Consider the following 23,903-nt stretch of genomic DNA (forward strand, 5'->3'; position numbering starts at 1 on the left):
ACACACAACTATGAACAGAAAGTAAAACACACGCATCCTTATATTGACAAGCTCTGACCAGACGAAGGCAGGCGACTGGTTAGAGAAAATAGGTCTATATCACATTCAAGACTCGAATCTGTCCCCTCTGGAATTTCCACCTCTTGAACCTCTTGAACCACCCCTGGAGTTAGAGGAGTAACTATCAGAAGAGTCTCTGGAGTAACTTCCCCTAGAGCCCGAAGAGTATCCACCCCTCGAACCACCAGAAGAGTATCCACCTCTGGAACCACCAGAAGAATATCCTCCTCTGGAGCCTGAAGAGTAACCTCCTCTTGACTCTCCAGAAGAATATCCACCTCTGGATCCACCTCTCGATGAAAATCCGCCTCTACCACCGGATGAAAATCCACCTTTGGATCCACCACTGAATCCACCACGACTGGGTCTACTGGCCTTGTTGGTGACTCTGTCGCTGATCTTGAAATGTTCACGCAAAAACGTGGTGTTCACCTTCAAGTTTTTCACAAGGTAATCTGGAATGAACAGTTTCTCTTCGTCGTAAACCTGAACAAATGCGGCACACTCACCAACCAAGTCTTCGTGGTTCATGTATCTGGCCACGTTCTGAGGGAGCGAAAGACACGAGTTCAAACTGGCAAGAGCCATCTCGTGAGCATCACTAGGATTTCTGAGACCATTTTTCACGGCCTCGTCAAACTCCGGAGTAGACTGGTAGTCTGTGATGTCCTCAAACACATTACCCTCCTTCTTTAGGGCTTCTGCAAAAGGCAACTCGGCCTTGGTTAAAATCAGAACGGAATGTCCCTCCTTACCACCTCTTCCAGTCCTACCCACTCTGTGGGTGTAACTGGAGATATCGTGGTTCACACCTACTTGCAAAACATGGGAAACCTCGGGGAAGTCCATTCCTCTGGCTGCCACGTTGGAAGCAATCAAAGCAACGTTGGTGCCCTTTCTGAAACTCATTTGGGCTCTGTCTCTGTGATTCTGTCTCATCTTTCCATGTAGCATGAATTGTCTCATGAAAGCACCGTCATTGGCCTTCATTACGTTGAAAAGCATTGACTTGAACAATTCCACGTTGGCAGTACTGGCAAAGAAAATGATTGGCTTGAAAGTTCTGTCGGCTGCATTGTCCAAAACAAATTGAATGGCAGCAGCGTAACTGTGGAACAGCGAATCAGTTTTGATCAGAGATTGCTTGATCATGCTGTTGGTTTCGTTGGAACCGTGGTTACAGTCGATGTAGTGGAAGTCCTTTCCCAGCACTTTCTTACCCATGGTGAAAACAGAATCGCTCATGGTGGCACTGAACATCATGGTCTTGAACTTTACATCATTCTCAACAACACTGTTCTTGCGCAAAACAGCCATGATCTCTTCAATGGCGAACAGAAAGTCATTACTCACCATCTCGTCAGCCTCATCAATGATCAAGTACCTAACCTTCGAGAACTTTTCAGCAAAGTCTCTTCTGGAAAGTAAATCGATAAGTCTACCTGGTGTAGCTGACACAATGCTTGGAACGTATCTGGATCTGGTCACGGCATCAACCTGTCTTTGGATAGGCAATCCACCTACCACTGAAAGCACACCTCCACACTTGGAAAGAGATCTGGAATCCTCGACGAATTTCATAAGACCAGCCGTAGTTTGAGTAGCAAGGTCTCTAGTTGGTGAAAGAACAACCGAGTGGATGTAGTTCGGATCATATGATTTGTCTTCGAGCAAATCCTGGAAAATAGGAACTCCAAACGCGAGAGTCTTACCGGTACCGGTCTTAGCACGGACAACGATTCCCACTTTCGAGTCCAAAAACTCAGCAATTGATTCATGTTGAACTGGAGTGAATGTAGGACCGGCGTGTTTCACGAACAGCTTCTTGAGTTCTGCGTTGAGTCTGGAGTCTGCCACATTGGCAGAGGGTATCATCTCGCTAACAGTGGCAGTAGATCCAGCAGCTCCGGACTCCTGAAAAAGTCTGGGCACCGAGGAAAAGCCTCGGCTGAAAGATAGCCATCCTGAGAGCCTTAAAGGAAGGCTTCGGGAAGCCAGATGGAGTATTGGAGACATTGCAAAGCTTGTCTATAGTACCCTGTTATCTACCACTGGAGAAGAGTTGTAGAAGATGAGCGTGAAAAAAAAACTTCCAGGGCATCTGCATGCGCCACAATACCCAGCCCACAGGTTCACCAGCCTGGCTTTATAATTTTTCAGAAATGGCACAGACACTTCGACTAATCGAATTCAAGTCATTAGTGATTGTGATTTAAAGGCCTGGCACTTACCTATTCTATCGAGGTATACACCATTTGTTTGTTTTTCCCATGGATTTACCGAAACAGGGAACGCACGTGCTTGGAGTAGGTGCCACTGGACTGTTGCTGGCAGCAAATTTAGCAGCTGTAAGGTCCAGTCCTTGTCCCACACTGCTATTTGGGAGACCATCCAGCGAACACAAGTTTGTGACCAGATCGCAATCCAGCATAGTCTACGAGAATGCGATGAATTTGAAGTTTCCAGTGAGTCGTCGACTACGCATGGCGTCATTAGGAGCATCACCAGCGGGAACCGTGTTCAAAGACCTGATTGTCTCCACCAGATGCAACAACACAACTCAGGCATTGGCCAGATATTTACCCAACATTAATTCGGAAACAAATATTTTATTTGTGCACAACGGGATGGGTGTTGTGGAAGAAGCCGTGTCTGAATTTTGGCCTGATTTCGCTCAAAGGCCACGAATCTACCAGGGCATGATAAGTCATGGAGCCTTCAGATCCAAGGATTTCAAGGTCACTCATCTGACCCCAGGAAGTCTGAAAATAGCAGAGATCCCTTGTGCAGCCCCACGACCTGAATCTCCTCCACAGATGTTCCTAGACCTCATGGAGTCGAATATTATGAAAACCACGATATGGGGCTACCATGACTTGATGCCGCAAATGCTGGAAAGGCTGGTGATAAACTCTGTCCTGGGCCCGCTCACTGCAATTTATGATTGTTTGAATGGAGAGATTTTGAAGATGAGTGGACTGAGGTCTATGATAGCCCAACTGGTGGAAGAGAGCTGTAGGGCTTTACTGGCTGCAGACAGTGTGAAGAAACTCATCAGGGTCAACCCGGCAATTTGGAGCGTACTGGAACCAACCAGGTTGACGCAGGTGGTAGTGAAAGTGGCTTCAGCTAACGCCATGGGCTCTTCAACCATGAGAGAGGATCTGCACAAGATCATGCTCACAGACATAGACTATCTGAACGGGTACATCTCCAAAAAAGGACACGATGCCGGCATATCTTGCCGGATGAACCGAATGCTTACCAACATGGTAAAAGAGAGACACAGATTAAATTTAATTAGAGAGGTTGGGTCTATGCGCATTCGGGTTTGAACAAACATTGACGCATCATATGCATAACGAATTCACTAACGATTTACGATACAGAGCAAAGCATATTATATTAAAAACACACAACTTGTTTAAAAAATTCAAGCACTTCGGTATATCCCTTATGTATACTAGAATTTTTCACCAGATTCCCTACGGTTCTTTTTTTTCTCTACAATGCATCGTCATGGAATCCCACTTTCTATTGTCTATTTAGCCGCAGCCATTCGTCATACCGGTCATAACTCTAACGGAACTATCGTTTCAGCAAATCATTGGTTCTTTAAGCATATTCGCTTAGTCGTGACAGCCTGCACTCTCTTCCGCCCTCGGGAATCTCCCCCCACCTGCTAAAAGGATAGATGATCCTAGTAGCCTTTCCAACCACCAACCCTGTGGAAATGGGCCCAAAAGTGTTGCTATCTATGGAATGTATATTGTCGCCTTCCACCCACAAGTGGCTCGTCGGAACCGTGCATTTTTCTCGTGGATAAGGATACCTCGTCATTATAACGTCGCCCTGCACTCCCTTTATCCTCTTCGCAAACACCTTCTGTGGATTCATCGGCGATTTTAACAGCACAACATCATTGTAGTTGAGATTCTCAGGATCCCTGATATTCCATTTCCACAGTAACACGTAATCCGACGAGTTGACAGCAGGGTTGAAGGTGGGGCGCATCGACGAACCCTCGATCTTTCCTATGTAACACACATGTTCGTTGAAGGTGTACACAACGGGGATCCACGTGATAAACAGCCACGATCTCCGTAGGGACTTCCGCAGAAGTTCTGCTGATGCTCCTGAAAACATCTTTGAAGCGGGATAGTTGCTGGAACTAGTGAGTGTTAACTGTTCTCTTCGTGGAGAACGGCATAGACATGTGAGTTGGGTGGTCGTGCATTGTCCAGTTAGGCAGGGGTAGTGTATCTTGACAAAAAGGTCTCCACATCGCGAAAATGCCCTTGGATCACCTCATGACCCCGAACTCTTTATCCTCTGAACACAAGAACCATGGTTTTAGATTGGTTCAATTGGAGCAGCTACAAAACTAAAATGTCAGCCGAGGAAGATCTATATGAGGTAAGTACACCATTCGTAGGGTTTGTTTGACGCCGGTACGGCTGGTCCGAGCTTGTGATTCCCCATGGTGGATGATGACTAACCATACACCTCTTTTATAGTCGGTGTACGCCGTCCCTCTGTCCTGCGAATCGTGTGTCAACTCTGTGTCAAAAGCACTGGGAACTGTTGAAGGCATTAAGACCTTCAATGTGGATTTGCAGAAACAGCAGGTTTCAGTGGAGGCCTCGGTGGCTCCGTCAGCCATTATTCAAGCCATCCAGACTACTGGTAGAGACGCCATTATCCGTGGAGCGGGGAACTTGAACAGTGCCGCCGTTTGCATCTTGGAATCTTTTGCCGAGGAAGATAGCGCGAATCCAGTGAGAGGACTTGCCAGGATCGTTTCTGTGGGCCCCTCCAAAGTGTTGATTGACCTTAGTCTCAATGGCTTGCCAAAGGGAACTTATTTTCCAACCTTCCGTGCCTCTGGTAACATCTGGAAGGGTGCATTGACCACAGGTGATTCCATTTTGGATCTGGACCCTATCGCCGTTGACAGACCTGCCAATGGATCTTTCTCTGGTCAATATTTCATCAAGGCACCTGCCAGTATTGCCGATCTGGTCGGAAGATCTATGGCAATATCCACTGCTAAAGGTCAAGTGTTTGACGGATCTTTGGTGGGTGTGATTGCGAGAAGTGCGGGTGTTTGGGAGAATGACAAGAAGGTTTGCAGTTGCACTGGGAAGACTGTTTGGCAGGAACGTGCTGATGCTGTGAACAAGGGTATAACGGCATGAGTTCAATTAGTTAGTGTTTGTTACCAACTGGGATAACTTTCAATCGAAGATCATATCTCAAAGAGCACAGTTTGAAGGGCACACCCTGGATCACCAACCTGAGAATACTCCCTTTATATGTGTTATACGATATGTTAATATAAGTTTAAATTACACGCTGTCTAAGAAAAAGAAAACTCCGTCATGGAAAATCAGAAAATGCATGGAACGGTCAACGTTAGTGTTCTGAGTTCTGAGGGGGATCTCCTTACTAGCTCAGTTATAGATCTGGCATGGGTCCGATGTCGCCAGAACCTGGTGATGAGCTCAAAACAAGCTGCTCGGGCTCAACAACGTTTAGCCAAATATCAATTCTCACCAAGTCTAAACTCGTGTTGCTTCAGTCTCTCCTAAGTAGCCTTCTTTGCATCCTCCTTATCCAACTTCTGCTGAGCTTTCAGAAACTCCTTGGCTGCTGGTGCATCATCTTCATCCACATTCAATGCAGAATCCTCGCCTTTCCTGCCCTTGACCTTGCTAGGCTTGGCTGCACCAGAATCCACAGCCTCGTCGTCTATAGGTCTATCCTTAGAAGATCCTCCCACGGCAGCCACAGTACCGTCAAGGTTTATTCTGGCGGGAGCCGTCTCCAGCTCAAGAATAGTATCATTTTCAGCCTGGCTTGGAGTGATATTGTATATTACCAGTGCAAACACGAAAAATAACACCACATATCCAATCAATTTTCTCTTGGGAGTGGTGAAGAAGTTCCTGGCAACCTTGCCATTGTCCTTCTTGGGTTTGAGGTAGTAGGGCCTTGGAAGTGAGTACTTGCTGTTTCCCTTTGGATATACGCCTTGCATTATGCCAAAAACCCGGTTTGTATCGTGTATTTTACCGATAAACTAATCCGAACAGAACCGTGTTAGAAAGACGAACAGACACCAATCTTCTACCCTTTTCAGCCTTTTCTAATCTGACCAGATTTGGTCCACGCACGCAATGCAGCATAGTGCGGCGAAAACCTGTCAAAACCAGTGAAAAAATAGGCAAATATGGCTTGAAATCTTCATTAATTATATAAGTATTTTTGGTAAACTTCAGTAGTAGTCACCACAGTTTTTATCTTGTCAAATACTGTTCGTTTCACCCGTGAATGCCGGAATTCAGTCTTTTCCAGGCTCCCATTATCACAGGGAAGCGGATTTCTAGGGGCCATCGCCAAATGGGGGACTTTTTGAAATTTCTTTCACTGAACTGCTCTTCCGCTTCTTCTTCTTCTTTCTTCTTCTCGTGGTAAGATCGATGTTCGTTCGAATACTATCCAGTAGAATATCAAAGACTATTTGCCTATCAATGTCTTGATTGCATTTATATGTCATTGGACGGTGATAGTTTCATAGTCTCTGATGTCTGTTGTTTCTTTGCACCTGCTCTTCGACTGGTCTGCTGCCAACCGATCAACATGATGAACTTTCAATTGGGAATCTCTCTGACATAATCCAAAACTTCTAAATATGGAGAAAACCTTACATTAATTGACTTCTGACTGATCTTCTTGGAAAGCTACTACCGTTGAGCAATGGCGCTGAAGCAGCAACTCAAGCAATCCACCCACCGTAACTTGCAATGCATTTCGAAAATACAAACGTTCGTAGCCTATATAGTTATATCCTTACAACCATACTAATCTTTCTTTTTGTCCACTATCACCAGGTCGTCGTCGTTGTTGAGCTCGTCGCTGATCTTTTTGTACGCTTCCGCAAGGCTCTTGGTCTGTTTTTTCAAGGCCAAAATATCCAGGTCCTTCTGCTTGATTTGCTGCTTCAGCTCTTCAAGTCCAATGGATCCGATGTCCGTCTTGACGGGCTCTTTGGTGCCCTTTGACAACGAATCCTTCGCTACGGTAAGGGCCTCAACATGGAAATGAACAACCAGAATGGCAAACGAGAAAAAGAGCACAGCACCTGAGATATACAAATTTCTCTGGGCATAGAATATCTTTGCTTTGTGAGGCCAGGAGGCAGAAACAGGTATAGACCACTTATGGTGGTGATGTTGCTCTGGCTCAGCAGGAGCACCAAGTCCTACCCTGGCAGCATCGATGAACAAAAGGCCGACCACGGACATCGTGAAAATCATCCCAATCTTCGCATGTTGGCTTTGCCTCAACTTATTGAAAACCAGTACCAGTTTCTTCTGCACGGTGTGGGGCAAGGGCAAGACGTACAGTGATAAAAGTACCATATCGCCCAGCAGGAGCAGGAAAATCTAGGACACCAATGTTAGTTCATCCAGTAACTGCAAAAATGCAAATTTTCGTTAACAAGTCACTTACCAAGGTCATTTGAAGACTCATTTTGAAGGTTTCTTAGAGGCCAATTGTAGAGCGCGTTTCAGGTTCAGGCAATTCAATAGGAGCACACAGGCAGAACAGTCTTGATATCTGTAGATTTGAAGTTGAAACCGCGAACTAAGAATGCAGCAAAATAAACCTAATTGGGCTAGAATCACACTGCTCTGACAGCTCACAGAAAGGAAAAGCCTCCTCACATGAAACTGATTTCACGTGTCAAACTCAGACTCAGAAAAGGACATGAAGCCCTGCAGGTTCCCATTCACGCATGTCTCTCTGTGCCTTTGCTACGCTTTTAGTTGGTTTTTGTTGATTTACCTGCTCTACTAAATTGTGGATCAATGTGAAAATAGTATATTGTCTCAAGAGGACTATGACAAAAATGATATTAAAGTAAGAAGGAAAACGGAAGTGTATAGTGTGAGGAAAGCCAGGCCCAGTATGTGAGGAGGACCTGGACTCACAACCATTGATTTTGGAGCGAAAATTGGACGGAAACTTTATGGCACAATATTGAGGCCATAAAGAGTCCTTCGGAAACTTTTTTGTTTGATTTTTCCTTTTTGGGCCATTGCTGGAGACCACCACGCTGGTGAGTCTCAGCAGCCACAGCAGTAGGGGAAGAGCAACGAATAAAAAACTTAAAACTGGACAAAATTCAACGGGAAAAAGGGGAAAATGCGCACTGAAAGGGGATCAAGCCATTGAAATCATCTAACATGCACTCGCAGTGCAGTACGAAGGGTGGTAACCCTCATGGCCTGTAGAAGAGCTCATACAGTGCTGCTGGGATTGATAAATTCTGACCATGTCATCATGTGAAAGGTTAGGAATACCATATACCTGGTGCTGTGGTTGCCTCTGTTGCAACGCAGCTGGATGATGCAGGCTTTGGGTGCGCTGATGGTGAACAGAAGCAGTGTTGGCTAGTCTCGTGTGCTGCGGAACTTGATAATAAGGCCCGAAGTAATTGTTTTCGGGTGGAAACTGAGAAGACATCATGGAGTTGGACTGCGGATACACAGAGACACCAAAGGGGTTGATTCCCATAGGGACTCCGCCGTAGACAGGCTGCTGTGGAGGGAACTCACTGGTTTCCTCGAACCAAGGCGAGCTTACCGGAGTGTGAACAGGAGTGAACTGCGATCTTTCAGAAAATAGAGAGTTTGTGGAAGGAGACGATGGAATAGTCCCCTGTCTTGGTGAGAACTTCTCGCACCAAGTTTTCCAGCAGTCTTCCAGACATTGATAGCCCTCCTCATGGTGGAGCTTCCAACCAATCTTGGCAAGCCATTCACGTTCCAGTTGGTTGATCAAACGCACATTCAAGCCCGTTGCATCAGACCATGACTTGTTGGTGAAAGTGTTGTCATTGTGGAACTTATTGGACAAAACCAGTGCAATGGTGAGGTTTTGAAACACCAAACCATCGTCCGTGACACCCTCTGTCTCGCCTTCCATCCTGTGAGACAGATATATCAAGGCCAGAATGATTGTGGATCTGGGCAGTCTGATTGCTGAAAGCACGTGCTTGACAAGAGTGTTGAACGAGGCACTGGGAGTGTCGGTTCTTTTCATGAGGCCGTAACTCAACCAGCACACGAAGCGCGTCATTTGGTCCATATCGTACTCCAAAACAGCAGCGACACCACCAACATTTGAAGTATTTTCGGCTTGCTGTGGAGCATGAGGAGGCTGCTGGAGCTGTTGCGAGGGCATGGGCATCATCTGCGCAGAAGGCATCTGCATCTGTACCTGGGGCAAGAAAAAGTCATGCTGGGGTACAAATGGTTGGGGACCCGGTTGCGACTGGTAATATTGACCTGAGCCGAAGGTTCGATCAGCAGCCTCGATCCCCATCCCGGAGTAGGAATAGGAAGGCATGTGCCCTCCGTGTTGGGGAACGAACGAGCTGAAGGGCTGGAACGACTTGGAATGTGCGTGGTAACTTGGCAGCAGCGAGGGCTGGTGGTTGTTCTGACCGAAATAATCTTTGTTTGAATAAATCATGATAAAACTGATTCGGTAATTGTGAAAAGCAACGATGTGAAGGCAACGATCCGGAGTTAAGCACGCTTTCGGCTAAAGTATCGAACTTGAATCTTCTCAACTGGGTAGCAACCTAGTATACTGCGCAATAGCACAAGTAATCGAGAAAGTCCAATAGGATTAGATTTTTAGACCCAATCCTGGTCGTTTTGATGTGTTTTTTTAAGGATTTTTTGAGTGTTTGCTGAGAAATCTTACCTTCTCAAAAACAGGAGTAGATCGATAACTTAATTAAAAGCTCGATCCTAAGCAAAAGCACTATTCTCTTTGTTTCAAGCCCTTTGAAGATAAGTCAATATTTCAAAAGGAAGGCGAGGAGCAACCGCGAGAGACCAAAGATTGCTAGATGATGAAATACCACTGGAACGAAGTACCTCTCAAGAGCAGAATAACAAAGTACAATATAGGAAGAAGTAATAGAGTCGATTATTGATAAACCAGACTCACTTCAACTATATGGTTGGGCTGTTAGGAAGAAACAGAAAAGGAAAGGAGAAGGCGAAAAATTTATCCGCAAGTTTTTTCTAGCCGTGTAGGCTGCTGTCCTTTTTTTTCGGCTGTTGTTGCACCGCCATGTGTGATTCATAGTGGCTGTGTGTGTGCGTGTGAGTGGCGCATTTAATTCAATGCGGTTGCTACACGTCACAATAACCATAAACGCACGACCAAACAGACGCGATCACTTCAAACTTCACAAAACATAAACAACACTTTACCCACACTCCACCACCAACCGCTAACATGGCTTACAGACCCAACAGGGGTATATTGCAGTCTTCTCCCACAAAGGTGAGTCGAGCTGGGACTGGGTTTGAATTTACGCCGGTGGGAGGCCGTCGTTCTACCGCCCATTCATCAGACCCTGCTAGGGAAAGAGGATCTCCTAAAGGAAAGCTGTTTGGAAGTCCCCTGAAACGACCCACGTTACCGGACCTGTCGTTCCTGAACAGCGGAGATGAAGTCAGCTCCTATGCATCATCGCCGGTGGCGAAGTTTACCGGTGCAGATATTTTCTCGGACGACACTCCGCGCAACAAGTTTGAGACCGTGTACAATGCAGAGACCGCAGGGGTTAACGAAGTCCAAACGGAGAGAAACGAGCTTTCGCGGGAGAACATAGCTCTAAAGATTGAGATTGAAACGCTGAGACAAATGCTAAAACCTGGAGCGTCGATGAGAACAGCAGAATTAGTTCAAAAGTTGAAGATACAGAATATGGATCTTTTCCATGAGAACGAGAGACTATTGGGACAACTGAATCAGAACCAGGAAAATAGTTTTGGATCACCTACAAAGACCAATGAAACCAGCGAATTGTTGATGTCGTTGCGTTCTGAGAACGAAGAGACGAAAGCGACGATGCGGAAAATCGCTCTTCAGAGGGACGAAGCACTCCAAGAGACTACAAGGCTACAAGAGTTGCTTCATCAATTACAATCAGATGAACTCAGACAGGCGGATTTGAGCCAGGAGAATTCACAGTTAAAAAACCAACTGGCTGAGAAGGACGATCGCATCTACGATTTGGAGAGGAAAGTACGTCAACTTGAGAACGATAGAGATGAGCTACAGACCGACTTTGACGAACTCAATTACAAATTGTCAGACAATTCAGGTGAGATGGGCAAGAACGACGATAAGATTGCTGACCTTGAGGCTGAATTGAAGGAGATTACTCATCGTTTGAGATCACGCGAAGAATCTGGTATGGAGTCTAATGTCGAACTTCACAAGACACTCGACGACACCCAAAGAAGGCTTGAAGAGACAGAGATGTTATTCAGACATGAAAAAGAGGCTAGCCGAGAACTGGGTTATGTGAATGAAAAGCTGAAGAAAGAAATTGATGAGTTGAGAGAGGAAATTGACGATCTCGAGTTGGATAGACAGGACCTCAACGATCTTTGTCTCAAGCTCAAGAAAGATCAGCAAGGTTCCCTGGGATATGCTGGACCTACAGAGAATCAACAGTACGAACGCGATTTCTCTGTCTTCAGACGCCAAAACGAAAAACTAAGAGACGAGCTCTTAGCAACTCAGGATAAACTGAAGGCAAGCTCCGCCAGCACTGAAGACCATGAGAGGGTTGCAAGTATTATCAGTGATCTCGAATCCGAAAATAGAAAGTTGAAAGAGCAGGTGATGCTGAGTAAGAACTCTGACTCCAAGCTGCATTCTGAAAGGGAGTACATCGAGCTACTTGAAGAAAACCAAATCCAGAGAAAGGAGATATCGCAGTTGAAAACCGATTTCGAACAGGCTACTTCTCACCTCCAGCAACGTCTGGATACTGCACAAACCAAGTTATTTGATCTACAATATGCCGCGGCAAGATCAGAGTCTACGGTAAAGGAGCTCGAGACAGCTGCAAGAAAGACGGTGGAGAAGGAGAAATCTCAGATGGAAGATTTGATCAAACAGAAGGCCTCTGCGGATGTAAGACTGAAAAATGCTTCGCAAGAAATTGAGTCTCTACAGAGAAATGTGGATCTTTTGCGCAAGCAACTATCTCAACAATCACCCAGTTCCTTTGACAACACCAAACTGGACCAAGCCCTGAGCGATTTGGATGCGGCCCGTAAATCCAACAGAGAACTCACTAAGGATTTGTTTGACTCCAACGACAAGCTCAGAGATTTGGAAAGAAAGTATTCGCAGGCAAACGAGCAAAGAAACAAGTTGGATGACCTTGTGGCTTCTCTGGAAAGAGACGTTCAGAGGCTCAAAGAAGATGGACCCTCTTTGGATCGCAAGCTACGTTCTTTATCTCTGGAAGCCAGGGGAAGTCCAACTGAAACCAGACTTAGAGACATGGTTGATGATAAATCCGAAGAGCTGAACAATCTCAGACGTGAGTACGACAACATGAGACACGATTTGGTGAAAAAAGTGGAACAGGTGGTGGAACAGAGGGAAGGTCTCAAGATGGAGAATGATGATCTCATTCGTAGACTGAAGAGCTCTGAAAACGATATCTACGAGTTATCGGCCAAAATGAGTGATCTCAGACGGGAAGCAGAGAAGCGGTCTCAGCTCCAAAGTGAGAATTCAAAGCTCAAGCACGAATTGGAAGCGATAAATTCTAGAGCATCTTCAATTCCTGATCAGTCCAAACCTGCACTTCTGCTTGCAACCCACCAACTTCTACTATCGAAGTACTCTTCGACTAAATCCAAGATGCTGGATTTGCAGGTCGCAAACTCGTGTCTGGGCTCCATTGTCAGCGATAAGAACGAAGAGATCGCATTGCTGGAAAGTCGTGGTATCTACACAGAGCCTCCTAAGAAGGTGACCTGGAGATCCGTGGCTATGGTTCTGTGGGCATCGTCAGTCATGATGAAGACTATCAAGGAGAACAATAACCGCAAAGCCAAAGAGGAATCTCTTAAGAAGGAGATCAGGTCCTTGAGATAATTGTATACTAGTTTAACGCCTAATGAACCTGTTCTTCTGTAAAATGGCTTTACTTTGAGGACCGTAATAAATTTCCATTTTCAACTTTTTAATACCTTACCCTCGATTCCTTCTCCAGCTTTCTTCTCTGCTGCAACTTTTTCTCTACTTGCGTAAGCCTCATGGTGAAATCCTTGGCAATCTGAGATATCTGCTCGATCTTCACGAATTCGTTTTCTATAAGATCACATTCTCGGACCAAATCATTAATCTGGCCAATGTTCGCGTTAATCCGTGCGATATCGTTTTCGTAGTTGACTTTCTGTGCAGTAACGCTGTCTTTGGTCTGGTCGCTCAGGGTTTTCACACGGTCTTGGATTTTGTAGATCAAATAGTCAAATTCCAATGCCAAAGACTTTACCTCCAGAGGATCATCGTCTGGTAAATTGGAGATTTGCAAATCCGCCAATGCCGAACTTGGCAGTATTCCGATATTGTCACCATCGTCATTGTCATCGGACCTTATTGAACTAGCGTCTTGAACTTCCATAATGGTGTTCTGATCCGTTGACAAAACATCAATTGTAGAAGCCCCCGTTTCCACGCTGATCTCAGAGCTTGTTTCCCCCATTATATAGGCATTTTCAAAACAAATTTCTTGTAAAAGCCATCTTGAAGGCCTAAACACATGCGTCTCAAATATCCACTAATCAATGAAGCTGCAGGTTAGGTGCCCTGGTCCCTAATCTCCTTTCTGGTGCCAATATCAAGTCAGAGGGGGTAACCTGAACTGGACACTATCACTCTCTAGAAATTGTGCTTGGATCCGGGTTGGTTGCTATTTGAAGCAATCTCAATCTCTAGAGCTAGGAAATCTGATATTGTGGCTTTTTTTGTGAAGTCGCTGCTTGCTTGAATCTGGATACTTAGAGACTGTGAACAGCTACTGATCATCGATGTCTGGGCTATCTCATGTAGGGGGCGCCACGGGCAAACTCCTTCGGAGAATTCGTGAGTAAAAGGTTCAATTACTTGAAATGTGTACCATCGTTTTGTTTGCTAACCATTATCCGCTTCTTATCAGACCGCGCTTGCCGACCAACGCTGGATGAGCCCAACGTGGCCCTAAACCTGGAGATCTGTGATCTTGTAAATGAAAAACAGGGAAATCTGTGAGTCTTCGAGGAATTTGAGATGTTTCCATATGTTCAACAGCCACTAACCTGCAAAATTATAGCCCACGTGAAGCTTCTGTTGCAATTGTAAAATTGATAAACAGCAGGGATCCGCAGACCTCCGAACTTGCCCTGCAATTGCTCGACTATTTGGTGAAAAATTGTGGTTATCCCTTCCATTTGCAGATATCTCGTAAAGAGTTTCTGAATGAATTGGTGAAGAAATTCCCAGAGAGACCCCCGCCTCGCTACACCCGAACCCAAAGACTCGTGCTGGGTGCTATTGAGGAGTGGAACCAGACCATTTGTAAAACGTCCCGTTACAAGGAAGACCTGGGTTTCATCAGGGATATGCACCGTTTGTTGGCACAGAAAGGTTATGCTTTCCCCGAGGTTAAAAGAGAAGATGCGGCTGTTTTGAACCCAAGCGATAACTTGAAGTCCATCGACGAGATCCAAAAGGAGGAGAGAGTCGCCCAATCGGCCAAATTGCAGGAATTGATCAGAAGGGGAAGACCTCAAGATCTCCGTGAGGCTAACAAGCTAATGAAGATTATGTCTGGATTTCAAGACGACAAGGTTTTGGAGAACACCAAACAAAGAGTGGCAGATGACATTGAAAGGGTCAAGCGTAAGGCTGAAATTTTCAACGAAATGCTGACTACTGCCTCCAATGCTGGTAGACTAGACCCCACTGATGAGACAATTGCTGAATTATACGCTTCTCTCAAGGTTGCGCAGCCAAAAATCCAGACTATCATTCAGGAAGAGCAAGGGGATGAGACTGCTGTCACCTCCATGCTAGGCTTGAACGATATGATCAACTCACTTCTTGAACGGTACAACTTCTTGAAGAATGGTGATCTGGCTAATGCTTCCAAGGTGAAGGTTGGTGGTGGTGGGTTGAACTTGATCGACTTTGATGATGATGAGCCTTCGGATTCTGCTGCTACTCCGAACGCAACTGGAGGAGCTTTCGATCCTGTTGCCGACCTTCTCGGAGAGCTTGGAAGCTTGTCATTTTCCAACAACACCAGCAACAGCAATAACAATGGTTCTTCGAGTTTGAACAACGACTTGCTGAATTTTGGTGCCGGTGGTTCGATTACTCTATCTTCGCCTGGAAACACCCAGACGGCCTCTCCAAGAGAGCAATCGCCCAATATCGATTCTTTGTTCTCTTTGGGAGGGACTGCTACGACTGTCCAACCGGCTGTCCAATCAGCTATCCAACCGGCTGCTGCAACTCAGAACAAAGGCCTAGACCCTTTTTCGATGGACTTCTCGTCGCTATCCTCACCATTTCCAGCTCCTCAGCAGGCTTCAAGACACTTCATCAACCAATCTGCTAACTTGAAGATCGAGTTTCAGATATCCTCCACCACACCTCTCACTGCCAAAATTTACTTCAGCTCTCTTGCTCTGGCCCCTATTTCGAACCTACAGTTTCTAATTGCGGTTCCAAAGTCATATGAGCTTACCTTGGCCCCTCAATCAGGAAACTACTTGGCTCCAATGACTTCAGATGGTATCACCCAAGATATCAAAGTCACCAAGAAGGTGAACGATGGGGTTGCATCCTCGGTCAAAATCAAGTGGAAGTGTGATTACACTGTCAATGGCGCAAACCAGGCGGAAACCGGAGTGACGTTGTTGACTTCGAACTGACCACCTTTAACTAGTACTATAAACAATTACAGCTGCTTTGTCTCATTGGTGAAGTAAAATTCTATTAAACGTTAGTGAAAGCAATCACAGTTGGAGAACGCTTTCTCAGTCATAAAGGTGAGAGTACCTTTTGATTAGCTCCAACTCAATCTGAAGAGTCTCCAATCTATACTGGAGTCTGATGTCAGGAACATTGGTTTTCTCGATATCGTTTGATTCCAAACCATTAGCATCAAAATTGTGGCCCAGCCAATGTCTCTTGAGGCGGTATTCGAACCCACTCATCATTACAGAGTTCTTGGCAAGCTCAGACAGGTCAACATTCGACAGCTTGTATATCTGGGTAGCAACAGAATACTCCTCAATCAGAGGTTCTCTGGTATAGGAGAACTGCAGAGGGTCATCTGTGGAAAGTGACACATTGAGACCACGTCTGAAGTAGTCGGGGAACGGGTTCTTGTCGTAGGTCAAAAACAGTGCATTGTTGGATAAAGGCGACATCGCGATACCAATCTGTTTCAAGTAGTACAAATACTGGATGAAAGGAACCTTCCGAAGCAGGATACCGTGGGATATCCCCTCAGATGTGAGATAAGCGGCTATCAAGTGCTCGGGGTCTCCAGCCTCTCCAGAGTGCGGACGAAGCACCATCGTGTTGAACCCTCTCTTCTGTCTCCAGTTGTTCAAAGATGCCAGATTGGCATACAGATAGTAGAGATAGTAGGAGTATGGAGGGTTGGTGGAGGCATCCCAATGACGAGGAGTAGGGAACTTTTTGTGGTACCGTCTCTCTGGTTTGGACTCATCGTCAACAGAATCGAAACCAATCACGCGCTGGAGGAAAATGTGCAGTTTGGGGTTGGAGGAAGGGTCTTTTGTGACTGCAAATAAAGGTTCGAAGATGTTTTTGACAACATCCTGAAACGATTGCACGATGTTCGAGGTCTTGTAGATGTCGTATAGTCTCGGAACCTGTATGAGCCACCTTACATTGTGAGAGAACAATTTATTATCAACAACCCACGCAGCCAGTTTGTCCCATTCTTTAGGATCTCTGCCGTAAATAGAAATCCGATACTCGGCCATTTGGTACTTTGAAGCCTCCAAATCCTCAAAGACTTCGCTCGTGACCTCAGCAAGATAACGTCCTTTGATGTAGTTGTCCGTCTTCAAAAAGATCTCTCTAAGTCTGGATTCTCCAATTGGGTTATACTTCAAGTTGAACTTGTCAAACCTGTGAAATGTATCTCTGTGAGCATGCATGTCCAGTGTGTCAATACTAAGGTCGTATGCTGTAAGGTTCAGAGATGCAAACACCTCTTTCAGAGTCAGCACAGAACCGTCCCTAATGATCACCTTCTCATCAGCACAGTGTCTGATCTTATACTTGATAAAACGCAACAGATGTTTTTGGTTCATACAGGCAGAATGGTGGACGTGGGTATCAACTTTTCTCACGTTGTAAAAATCCCTGTGAGGGTTTCTCTTGGACTCGGATATTTCCTCGTGCTCGTTCAACAGAATGTATAGGTTCCACCTTGCTTCCAAGTATTCCAGTCTCTTGAAAGCAAATGACTTGGCAGGTCCATCAGATGCCATCATGACAATTCTATCAAGATCAATGTAATAATCGCGAATGGTAGGTATTTCCACTAGGTTATCGCCTGTCTCAGAGTCCACTATTTGATAGACGTCGTTAGAATCTAGCTGGAAATTAACAGTCTCATCAACGCCCGGAATATCGCATTCTGAGATATCAAACTCGACCTTGGGACGACGCCTTAGTCCTTCCATATCGAACTCTTTGGAATAACTAGTACTCTTCCAGGCTGGAGGTGGGGGTGGAGGATAGATGTTCCAATCAGGGCGGTTCTTTGGGTTATCATTGAACCTCTGTAACGAAATCGCCTGGTATTTGTCTCTGATATCCAGACATGTTTCCACATTTTTGTACATTTTGATGAGTTCATCATCAGGAGGTCCATCCATGAGATTATGATCGTTGTTTAGTAATCCACCGAGGCGAATCTCACGCCTGGCCATCTTGAAATCGTGGTCGGCTTCTTCTTCAGCAGTGGAGGGATTGATGCTGTTGCTTGTTGGATTGTAGACAAATTTGGAGCCACTCGACATTGGAGGAGGTGGCGGATTTTCGAAATCGGCGAACGAAGGCAATCTAGGTCTGCCACCTTCCCTGGCAGCACCCATTGACATCTTCGACGAAGAGTGCCTCAATGGAGTTGATGCAAATGAATTCTGCAATCTCAGTTTGGCGTCCTCGTCCTTCAGCATCTTTTCTTCAGTATAGCTGAAATGAGTCAAATCAGACGAGTGAAGTGTCTGGGCATCGTAGATCTCGTCAGAGTCTACCTTGTGCAACGGGTTGGAATCAGTCATCGAAGAGTCGCCTTGGTTAATTTCAAGCGAACTCTTCTTGGCGTAATTTTCACCGGTAAATAATGCCGAGTCAGACCCATTTCTTGATTCTCCAGCTGATTCAGACATTGTGCGAGTATAGACTAAGCACGCAAGAGAGTTTCAGATGTTGATTACGACAGCTTATCAGCTAAACTAATGTTGTAGTAAAAGGCAAAAGTAGTGCAATAACCTTTTATATGCGGCAATATATTGGTAATAACACTTTTGGTAGTGTCTCCACAGTTTTGAATTTTTTTTGCTATCAAAAATACTTCAGACATAATACTACATAGCTACGTTGTACGCTTTCCTATTTCCTTCTGTTGTTCCAATATCCAAAATGTCCAGTTCAGAAGACGAAGAGGCTTACGATATTGCCTCCAATATTGCGCTCAATGCCAGCGACAGCGACTCGGACAACAGCTCCAGTGATGAGGAGAGCGGACAAGAAGTGCAGGACGAAATAATCTCTTCAGACGAAGAGGAAGAAGTTACAAAGCCAAAGGCGAAAAAACAGAAGAAAACAAATAAGCTGCCATCGATAGCAGATTTCCCCTCATTATCTGCCGATAATGAGCCTGGCCCGGCTGGTGATCTGGAGGACTACTTCAAGTCTGCTGATACCAAAAAGGCCAAGGCAGGTTCGTTTGCTTCCTTTGGAATGTCCAAATTTGTGCTGAACAACATCTCCAAGAAAGGATACCGCCAGCCCACTCCGATCCAGCGTAAGACCATTCCTCTTATTTTGGACAGCCGTGATGTGGTTGGTATGGCCCGTACTGGATCAGGTAAAACAGCTGCTTTTATACTGCCCATAGTGGAGAAACTGAAAACGCATGTTGCCAAAATTGGTGTAAGAGCAGTCATTCTTTCCCCATCGAGAGAACTGGCAGCTCAGACTCACAAACAGTTCAAGGAGTTCAGCAGAGGAAGCGATCTCAGATCACTGCTGCTGGTGGGTGGTGATTCACTGGAGGATCAGTTCGGATCAATGATGTCCAACCCAGACGTGATCATTGCCACACCTGGTAGATTTTTGCATCTGAAAGTTGAGATGAATTTAGACTTGTCCACTGTGGAATACATCGTTTACGACGAAGCCGACAGGTTGTTTGAAATGGGTTTCGCAGAGCAATTGAACGAACTGTTAGCGTCTTTGCCTCCAAAGAGACAATCGTTGTTGTTCTCGGCCACACTTCCTGCATCTTTGGTTGATTTTGCCAAAGCTGGTCTTTCTAATCCGGTTTTAGTAAGACTTGACTCTGAGGCCAAGATTTCTGACCAATTGGAGATGGCTTTTATCTCCACCAAGAGAAACGAAAGGGAGGCTAATTTGCTGTTCATCCTGCAAGAAGTGATAAAGTTACCATTTGCTACAGTTGAAGAGCTGAAAAAGCTGGAAGGTGCAAATAACGAGATTGACTCAGACGACGAAGATAACGCCCCAGAAGGAGAAGATGGAAAGAAGAGAAAACGCAAGTTCAAGAAGAGGGAAAGACTTCCAAAGGCCAATGAGCTTCCCTCACCATATTCAACGATCGTTTTTGTTCCTACAAGACATCATGTTGAGTATGTGACTCTTTTGCTAAAAGAATTGGGTTATGCCACTTCGTACATCTATGGTTCTCTTGATCAGTATGCCAGAAAGAGACAGATGTTGAACTTCAGACTTGGCTTGTCTCATGTCTTGGTAGTGACAGATGTCGCTGCCAGAGGTATCGACATTCCCGTTCTTGCCAACGTTGTGAACTACTCTCTTCCCGCAAGCTCCAAGATTTTCATCCACAGAGTTGGAAGAACTGCCAGAGCAGGTAACAAAGGTTGGGCCTATTCGATTGTGGGGGACTCCGAGATTCCATATTTACTTGATCTGGAAATGTTTCTTGGAAAGAAGGTGTACTTGACATCGATCCACACCAAAAAAATTGAAATAGCCCACCAGAAGCACGAAGAGGCTAACGACGGGTCTGTGTTCGAAGAACCAAAGGTTTCGTACATCAACAGACTTGTTCTAGGCGGAGCCCCAAGAAACGAACTAGAGTCTTACAGTGACATTTTTGAAGGAATCATAAAATCCAACTATGAACTCAAGACTCTGAGAGACGTTTCTGTGAAAGGTGAAAAACTTTATTTCCGTACGAGATCGGCAGCTTCGGCCGAATCTATGAGGAGAGCTAAGGAGTTAATCCAATATGGCTGGGATGAGCAGCATCTTCTGTTTGGCAAAAACCAAGAGTTGGCTAAAGACGAGTTTTTGGCAAAATTGCAGAACAGAAACAACAAAGAGACAGTTTTCGAATTCTCCAAGAAAGACGACTCCATGATGGATCTGATGAGCAAGATGCGTCGTCAAATTGCTCCTATCAAGCGCAGAGCCCAGGAGAGAAAAGAGTTGTTGGAAAGAGAGAGGATGGCTGGTCTCTCGCACACTCTAGAAGATGAAGTGTTGAAAGGTGATGATGAGGAGGTTGGTTACACAGTTGCTGAAGACGTGCTGAAGGAAGCGTTTCAGGATGCAGACGATTTGGCTCCATCCAAGAAGTCCGGTAAGAGGAAGTCTTACAGAGACGAGCAGTTCTTTTTGCCTCATTATGCACCATCTTCTGCCATTCAGGATAAACAGCTTCAACTGGATACCACTTCATTTGTGCACGATGCCAACAGAGCCACTTTCGAACTAGACAACGATGATAAGATACAGGTCCACAAACAAACCCAGGTGATGCAATGGGACAGAAAGAAGGGTAACTACGTCAATTCACAATCCACAGACAAAAAGTTCATCATTGGAGAGAGTGGACAGAGACTGCCTGCTACTTACAGATCAGGTAAATTCGATGCTTGGAAGTCTGCCAACAATGTGAAAAATCTTCGTGCTGGACTTCCAGAGACTGGCGGTGTCAGAGGCCCTAGGAATAGCGAGCACAAGGCCCCTGGTGGCAGGTTTAACCACAAGCAGATGAAAGCTCCAAAGTTGCCTGACAAGGCCAGAGACGATTACTTCAAGCAGAAGAAGAAGGTGGAGAAGGCGTTGGATAGTGGTGTTAGGGTCAAGGGCTATAATAGACCAGGCCTTCAACAGGAAATCAAGTCGTCGGAGCAGATCAGGAAGCAGAGAGAGTCAAAGGACAAGCGTAAGCAAAAGACGGGGAGACCACAGAAGAAGAGACATTGAAAAGAGGAATGCATAGAAGATGTACCATTTGACGCATGCCATGCAGACAAGCGCAGAGGTGCAGCTACGGGGAGTCACTCAGTTGCATAGCGTTATGGATTGATCCCAGGTTTGCATTGATAATTGGGGCATAATAGCGAAACTTATTTTATACATCCAGAATTGTTTCGTTGACTATAAATTAAATGGTGTTCAATCTTGGTGATCAAGCCGAATTCTTCAATAATCCTTTCCTAGTGCCTCAACCAAGTTTTTGGCAGGCCCCTATGAAATTTGGCTGTTTATAACTACACGAAATCACCAAAAAAGACCATCAATCAAAATTCAATTATGCAACTTAATGGGTGTAAACCGAAACAATCCAAAGATCTCATAAGATTGATTCCCTGACGTGTCGTAAGCGAAAATTTCATGTTCTTTGGTAGTGGCCTTCTCCGATTCCCAGAGGCAGCCCTCCCGCAGTCTGCCCCCCCTGTTCCGTGCTTAACTATGGAAGTGCACACCCGAAAACAGCAGGCCCGGGCAAGGAGCGACTTTGCGGGCTAGAGGCCAATTCCAACCGGTTCAGCTTATCTCTCCTGAGCTTGTTTGACAATACAGATACCTCAAAGCTCGGTTCTGAGGCCAATCATATCCATTGATTAAGTTGATTGCTTGTTTGTTTATCTGGTTACCCGCTTTTCTGTTTTATCTGGTTTGCCGAAAGCCGTCATCTGCTTAGGGTCACACGGATACAGATCAAGTAAACATTTCTGTCTCTCCGCAGAAAAAGAGACTAAAGTTTGCCAAACGTTGAGCAGATTAGACCAAGACATCTATCAGCAACCTCTAGGCGCGTGTGAGTCAATTGCGTTGTTCTGCTAGCTGTATACTAGGAATTGGCGTACAATTTCATGGCATCTAGCTCCCGTTGATGGAAATTTGATGCGTTCGAAGTTGCTACAGAAGCTCCATCTCTCTGGACATTCCCACACCACTGATTCATCATCCACTACAAGAGGTTTGCATCCAGAACCAGCAGTTTCCCAGCAAGCCTTTCAGCCACCAGTTCTGCCAACACTAGTGTCTTCAGCTCCCGAGATCAAGCCACAGCTCCAAGAGATCGCTCCATCGTCGAGTCAAGACCCCAATTTCGAAATGGATTTTGAGCCTGCTGTAGAACAGGCCCAGGTGCCACATTCGCAACCTCAACAACACCTTCCATCTTACCAGGCCATTCTGAGCAATTCAGTGACTCCTGATGCCGTTCAGCAATCGCTCTTGCCGCAGAGATCGACTGTTTCCAAGGGAAAGTACTCGCTGAAGGATTTCCACATAATGAGAACTTTGGGAACGGGATCCTTTGGAAGAGTCCATCTGGTGAGGTCCGTTCATAACGGTCGTTATTACGCCATAAAGGTCCTGAAGAAAGCCCAGGTGATAAGGATGAAACAGGTCGAACACACCAATGACGAACGGAGAATGCTCAAGGTGGTGGAACACCCATTTCTGATCAGAATGTGGGGAACTTTCCAGGACGCAAAGAACCTTTTCATGGTGATGGACTACATCGAAGGTGGAGAGCTCTTTTCGCTTTTGAGAAAATCCCAACGGTTCCCAAACCCCGTCGCAAAATTTTATGCTGCTGAGGTAACACTGGCATTGGAATATCTCCACTCGCATAACATCATCTACCGTGATCTGAAACCCGAGAACATTTTGCTTGACAGGAACGGTCACATCAAGATCACCGACTTCGGTTTCGCCAAGGAGGTGGAAACTGTGACCTGGACTTTGTGTGGTACGCCTGATTATATTGCACCTGAGGTGATCACTACCAAGCCATACAACAAGTCTGTTGACTGGTGGTCTCTAGGTATCTTGATTTTTGAAATGTTGGCTGGGTACACTCCGTTCTATGACCAGACTCCAATGAAGACCTACGAGAAGATTCTGGCTGGAAAGATTCATTATCCCTCCATTATGCATCCGGATGCGGTTGATCTGCTTTCCAAGCTGATTACAGCAGATTTGACAAGGAGATTGGGTAACCTTCAGAATGGACCTGCCGACATCAGAGGCCATCCATGGTTTTCGGAGGTGGTTTGGGAGAAACTCTTGTCGAAAGATATCGAGACACCTTACGAGCCACCAATTACAGCTGGTGTTGGGGATTCTTCGCTCTTTGATCATTATCCAGAAGAACAATTGGACTATGGCTCTGTTGGAGATGATCCATATGCGAAGTACTTTACCGAGTTCTAAACCAGATCCTCGCCAGTCTCATTACTCTCAAAGAAGTAACCTTCAGTTCTCCAGATTCGCCCCGAGCGGTTTATATTCCAAGCTTTTCCTATTTACACTTCTATAGGGTATCACGTCGCTGTAGGCTGTAGTGTTTCAAATGGTTAGGTTTCATAGATTGCTGTTGCGATTTGAGCCGCACTATTTGT

The 23,903-nt window shown here is 45.5% G+C and overlaps 13 protein-coding genes across 13 annotated transcripts; 6 read left to right on the forward strand and 7 right to left on the reverse strand.

Annotated features, from left to right (window-relative positions):
- Positions 1 to 105: 105 nt before the first annotated feature.
- On the reverse strand, positions 106 to 2,076 carry KUCA_T00000576001 (uncharacterized protein; the record flags this gene model as incomplete). The annotated part of the gene is made up of 1 exon (XM_022605127.1): positions 106 to 2,076. One exon carries the CDS (start codon positions 2,074 to 2,076, stop codon positions 106 to 108), a length of 1,971 nt encoding a protein of 656 aa, XP_022456627.1.
- A 254-nt stretch (positions 2,077 to 2,330) lies between these two features.
- Positions 2,331 to 3,395, forward strand: KUCA_T00000577001 (uncharacterized protein; the record flags this gene model as incomplete). Its single annotated transcript, XM_022605128.1, has 1 exon — positions 2,331 to 3,395. The coding sequence occupies one exon, from the start codon at positions 2,331 to 2,333 to the stop codon at positions 3,393 to 3,395; it is 1,065 nt and encodes a 354-aa protein (XP_022456628.1).
- A 280-nt stretch (positions 3,396 to 3,675) lies between these two features.
- On the reverse strand, positions 3,676 to 4,206 carry KUCA_T00000578001 (uncharacterized protein; the record flags this gene model as incomplete). The annotated part of the gene is made up of 1 exon (XM_022605131.1): positions 3,676 to 4,206. The coding sequence occupies one exon, from the start codon at positions 4,204 to 4,206 to the stop codon at positions 3,676 to 3,678; it is 531 nt and encodes a 176-aa protein (XP_022456629.1).
- A 243-nt stretch (positions 4,207 to 4,449) lies between these two features.
- Positions 4,450 to 5,258, forward strand: KUCA_T00000579001 (uncharacterized protein; the record flags this gene model as incomplete). The annotated part of the gene is made up of 2 exons (XM_022605132.1): positions 4,450 to 4,476; positions 4,578 to 5,258. 2 exons carry the CDS (start codon positions 4,450 to 4,452, stop codon positions 5,256 to 5,258), a joined length of 708 nt encoding a protein of 235 aa, XP_022456630.1.
- Positions 5,259 to 5,647: 389 nt separating this feature from the next.
- KUCA_T00000580001 (uncharacterized protein) lies at positions 5,648 to 6,100 on the reverse strand (the record flags this gene model as incomplete). The annotated part of the gene is made up of 1 exon (XM_022605133.1): positions 5,648 to 6,100. The coding sequence occupies one exon, from the start codon at positions 6,098 to 6,100 to the stop codon at positions 5,648 to 5,650; it is 453 nt and encodes a 150-aa protein (XP_022456631.1).
- An 823-nt stretch (positions 6,101 to 6,923) lies between these two features.
- KUCA_T00000581001 (uncharacterized protein) lies at positions 6,924 to 7,596 on the reverse strand (the record flags this gene model as incomplete). Its single annotated transcript, XM_022605134.1, has 2 exons — positions 6,924 to 7,508; positions 7,576 to 7,596. The coding sequence occupies 2 exons, from the start codon at positions 7,594 to 7,596 to the stop codon at positions 6,924 to 6,926; spliced, it is 606 nt and encodes a 201-aa protein (XP_022456632.1).
- A 711-nt stretch (positions 7,597 to 8,307) lies between these two features.
- On the reverse strand, positions 8,308 to 9,603 carry KUCA_T00000582001 (uncharacterized protein; the record flags this gene model as incomplete). Its single annotated transcript, XM_022605135.1, has 1 exon — positions 8,308 to 9,603. One exon carries the CDS (start codon positions 9,601 to 9,603, stop codon positions 8,308 to 8,310), a length of 1,296 nt encoding a protein of 431 aa, XP_022456633.1.
- A 780-nt stretch (positions 9,604 to 10,383) lies between these two features.
- Positions 10,384 to 13,056, forward strand: KUCA_T00000583001 (uncharacterized protein; the record flags this gene model as incomplete). Its single annotated transcript, XM_022605136.1, has 1 exon — positions 10,384 to 13,056. The coding sequence occupies one exon, from the start codon at positions 10,384 to 10,386 to the stop codon at positions 13,054 to 13,056; it is 2,673 nt and encodes an 890-aa protein (XP_022456634.1).
- An 88-nt stretch (positions 13,057 to 13,144) lies between these two features.
- KUCA_T00000584001 (uncharacterized protein) lies at positions 13,145 to 13,666 on the reverse strand (the record flags this gene model as incomplete). Its single annotated transcript, XM_022605137.1, has 1 exon — positions 13,145 to 13,666. One exon carries the CDS (start codon positions 13,664 to 13,666, stop codon positions 13,145 to 13,147), a length of 522 nt encoding a protein of 173 aa, XP_022456635.1.
- Positions 13,667 to 14,561: 895 nt separating this feature from the next.
- KUCA_T00000585001 (uncharacterized protein) lies at positions 14,562 to 15,878 on the forward strand (the record flags this gene model as incomplete). Its single annotated transcript, XM_022605138.1, has 1 exon — positions 14,562 to 15,878. One exon carries the CDS (start codon positions 14,562 to 14,564, stop codon positions 15,876 to 15,878), a length of 1,317 nt encoding a protein of 438 aa, XP_022456636.1.
- Positions 15,879 to 15,983: 105 nt separating this feature from the next.
- Positions 15,984 to 18,383, reverse strand: KUCA_T00000586001 (uncharacterized protein; the record flags this gene model as incomplete). The annotated part of the gene is made up of 1 exon (XM_022605139.1): positions 15,984 to 18,383. One exon carries the CDS (start codon positions 18,381 to 18,383, stop codon positions 15,984 to 15,986), a length of 2,400 nt encoding a protein of 799 aa, XP_022456637.1.
- Positions 18,384 to 18,636: 253 nt separating this feature from the next.
- KUCA_T00000587001 (uncharacterized protein) lies at positions 18,637 to 21,471 on the forward strand (the record flags this gene model as incomplete). The annotated part of the gene is made up of 1 exon (XM_022605140.1): positions 18,637 to 21,471. One exon carries the CDS (start codon positions 18,637 to 18,639, stop codon positions 21,469 to 21,471), a length of 2,835 nt encoding a protein of 944 aa, XP_022456638.1.
- Positions 21,472 to 22,395: 924 nt separating this feature from the next.
- KUCA_T00000588001 (uncharacterized protein) lies at positions 22,396 to 23,715 on the forward strand (the record flags this gene model as incomplete). Its single annotated transcript, XM_022605142.1, has 1 exon — positions 22,396 to 23,715. The coding sequence occupies one exon, from the start codon at positions 22,396 to 22,398 to the stop codon at positions 23,713 to 23,715; it is 1,320 nt and encodes a 439-aa protein (XP_022456639.1).
- Positions 23,716 to 23,903: the final 188 nt, after the last annotated feature.

Source organism: Kuraishia capsulata, genomic scaffold (genome assembly GCF_000576695.1).
Source record: "Kuraishia capsulata CBS 1993 genomic scaffold, Kuraishia_capsulata_scaffold_1, whole genome shotgun sequence".
Lineage (NCBI taxonomy): Eukaryota > Fungi > Ascomycota > Pichiomycetes > Pichiales > Pichiaceae > Kuraishia > Kuraishia capsulata.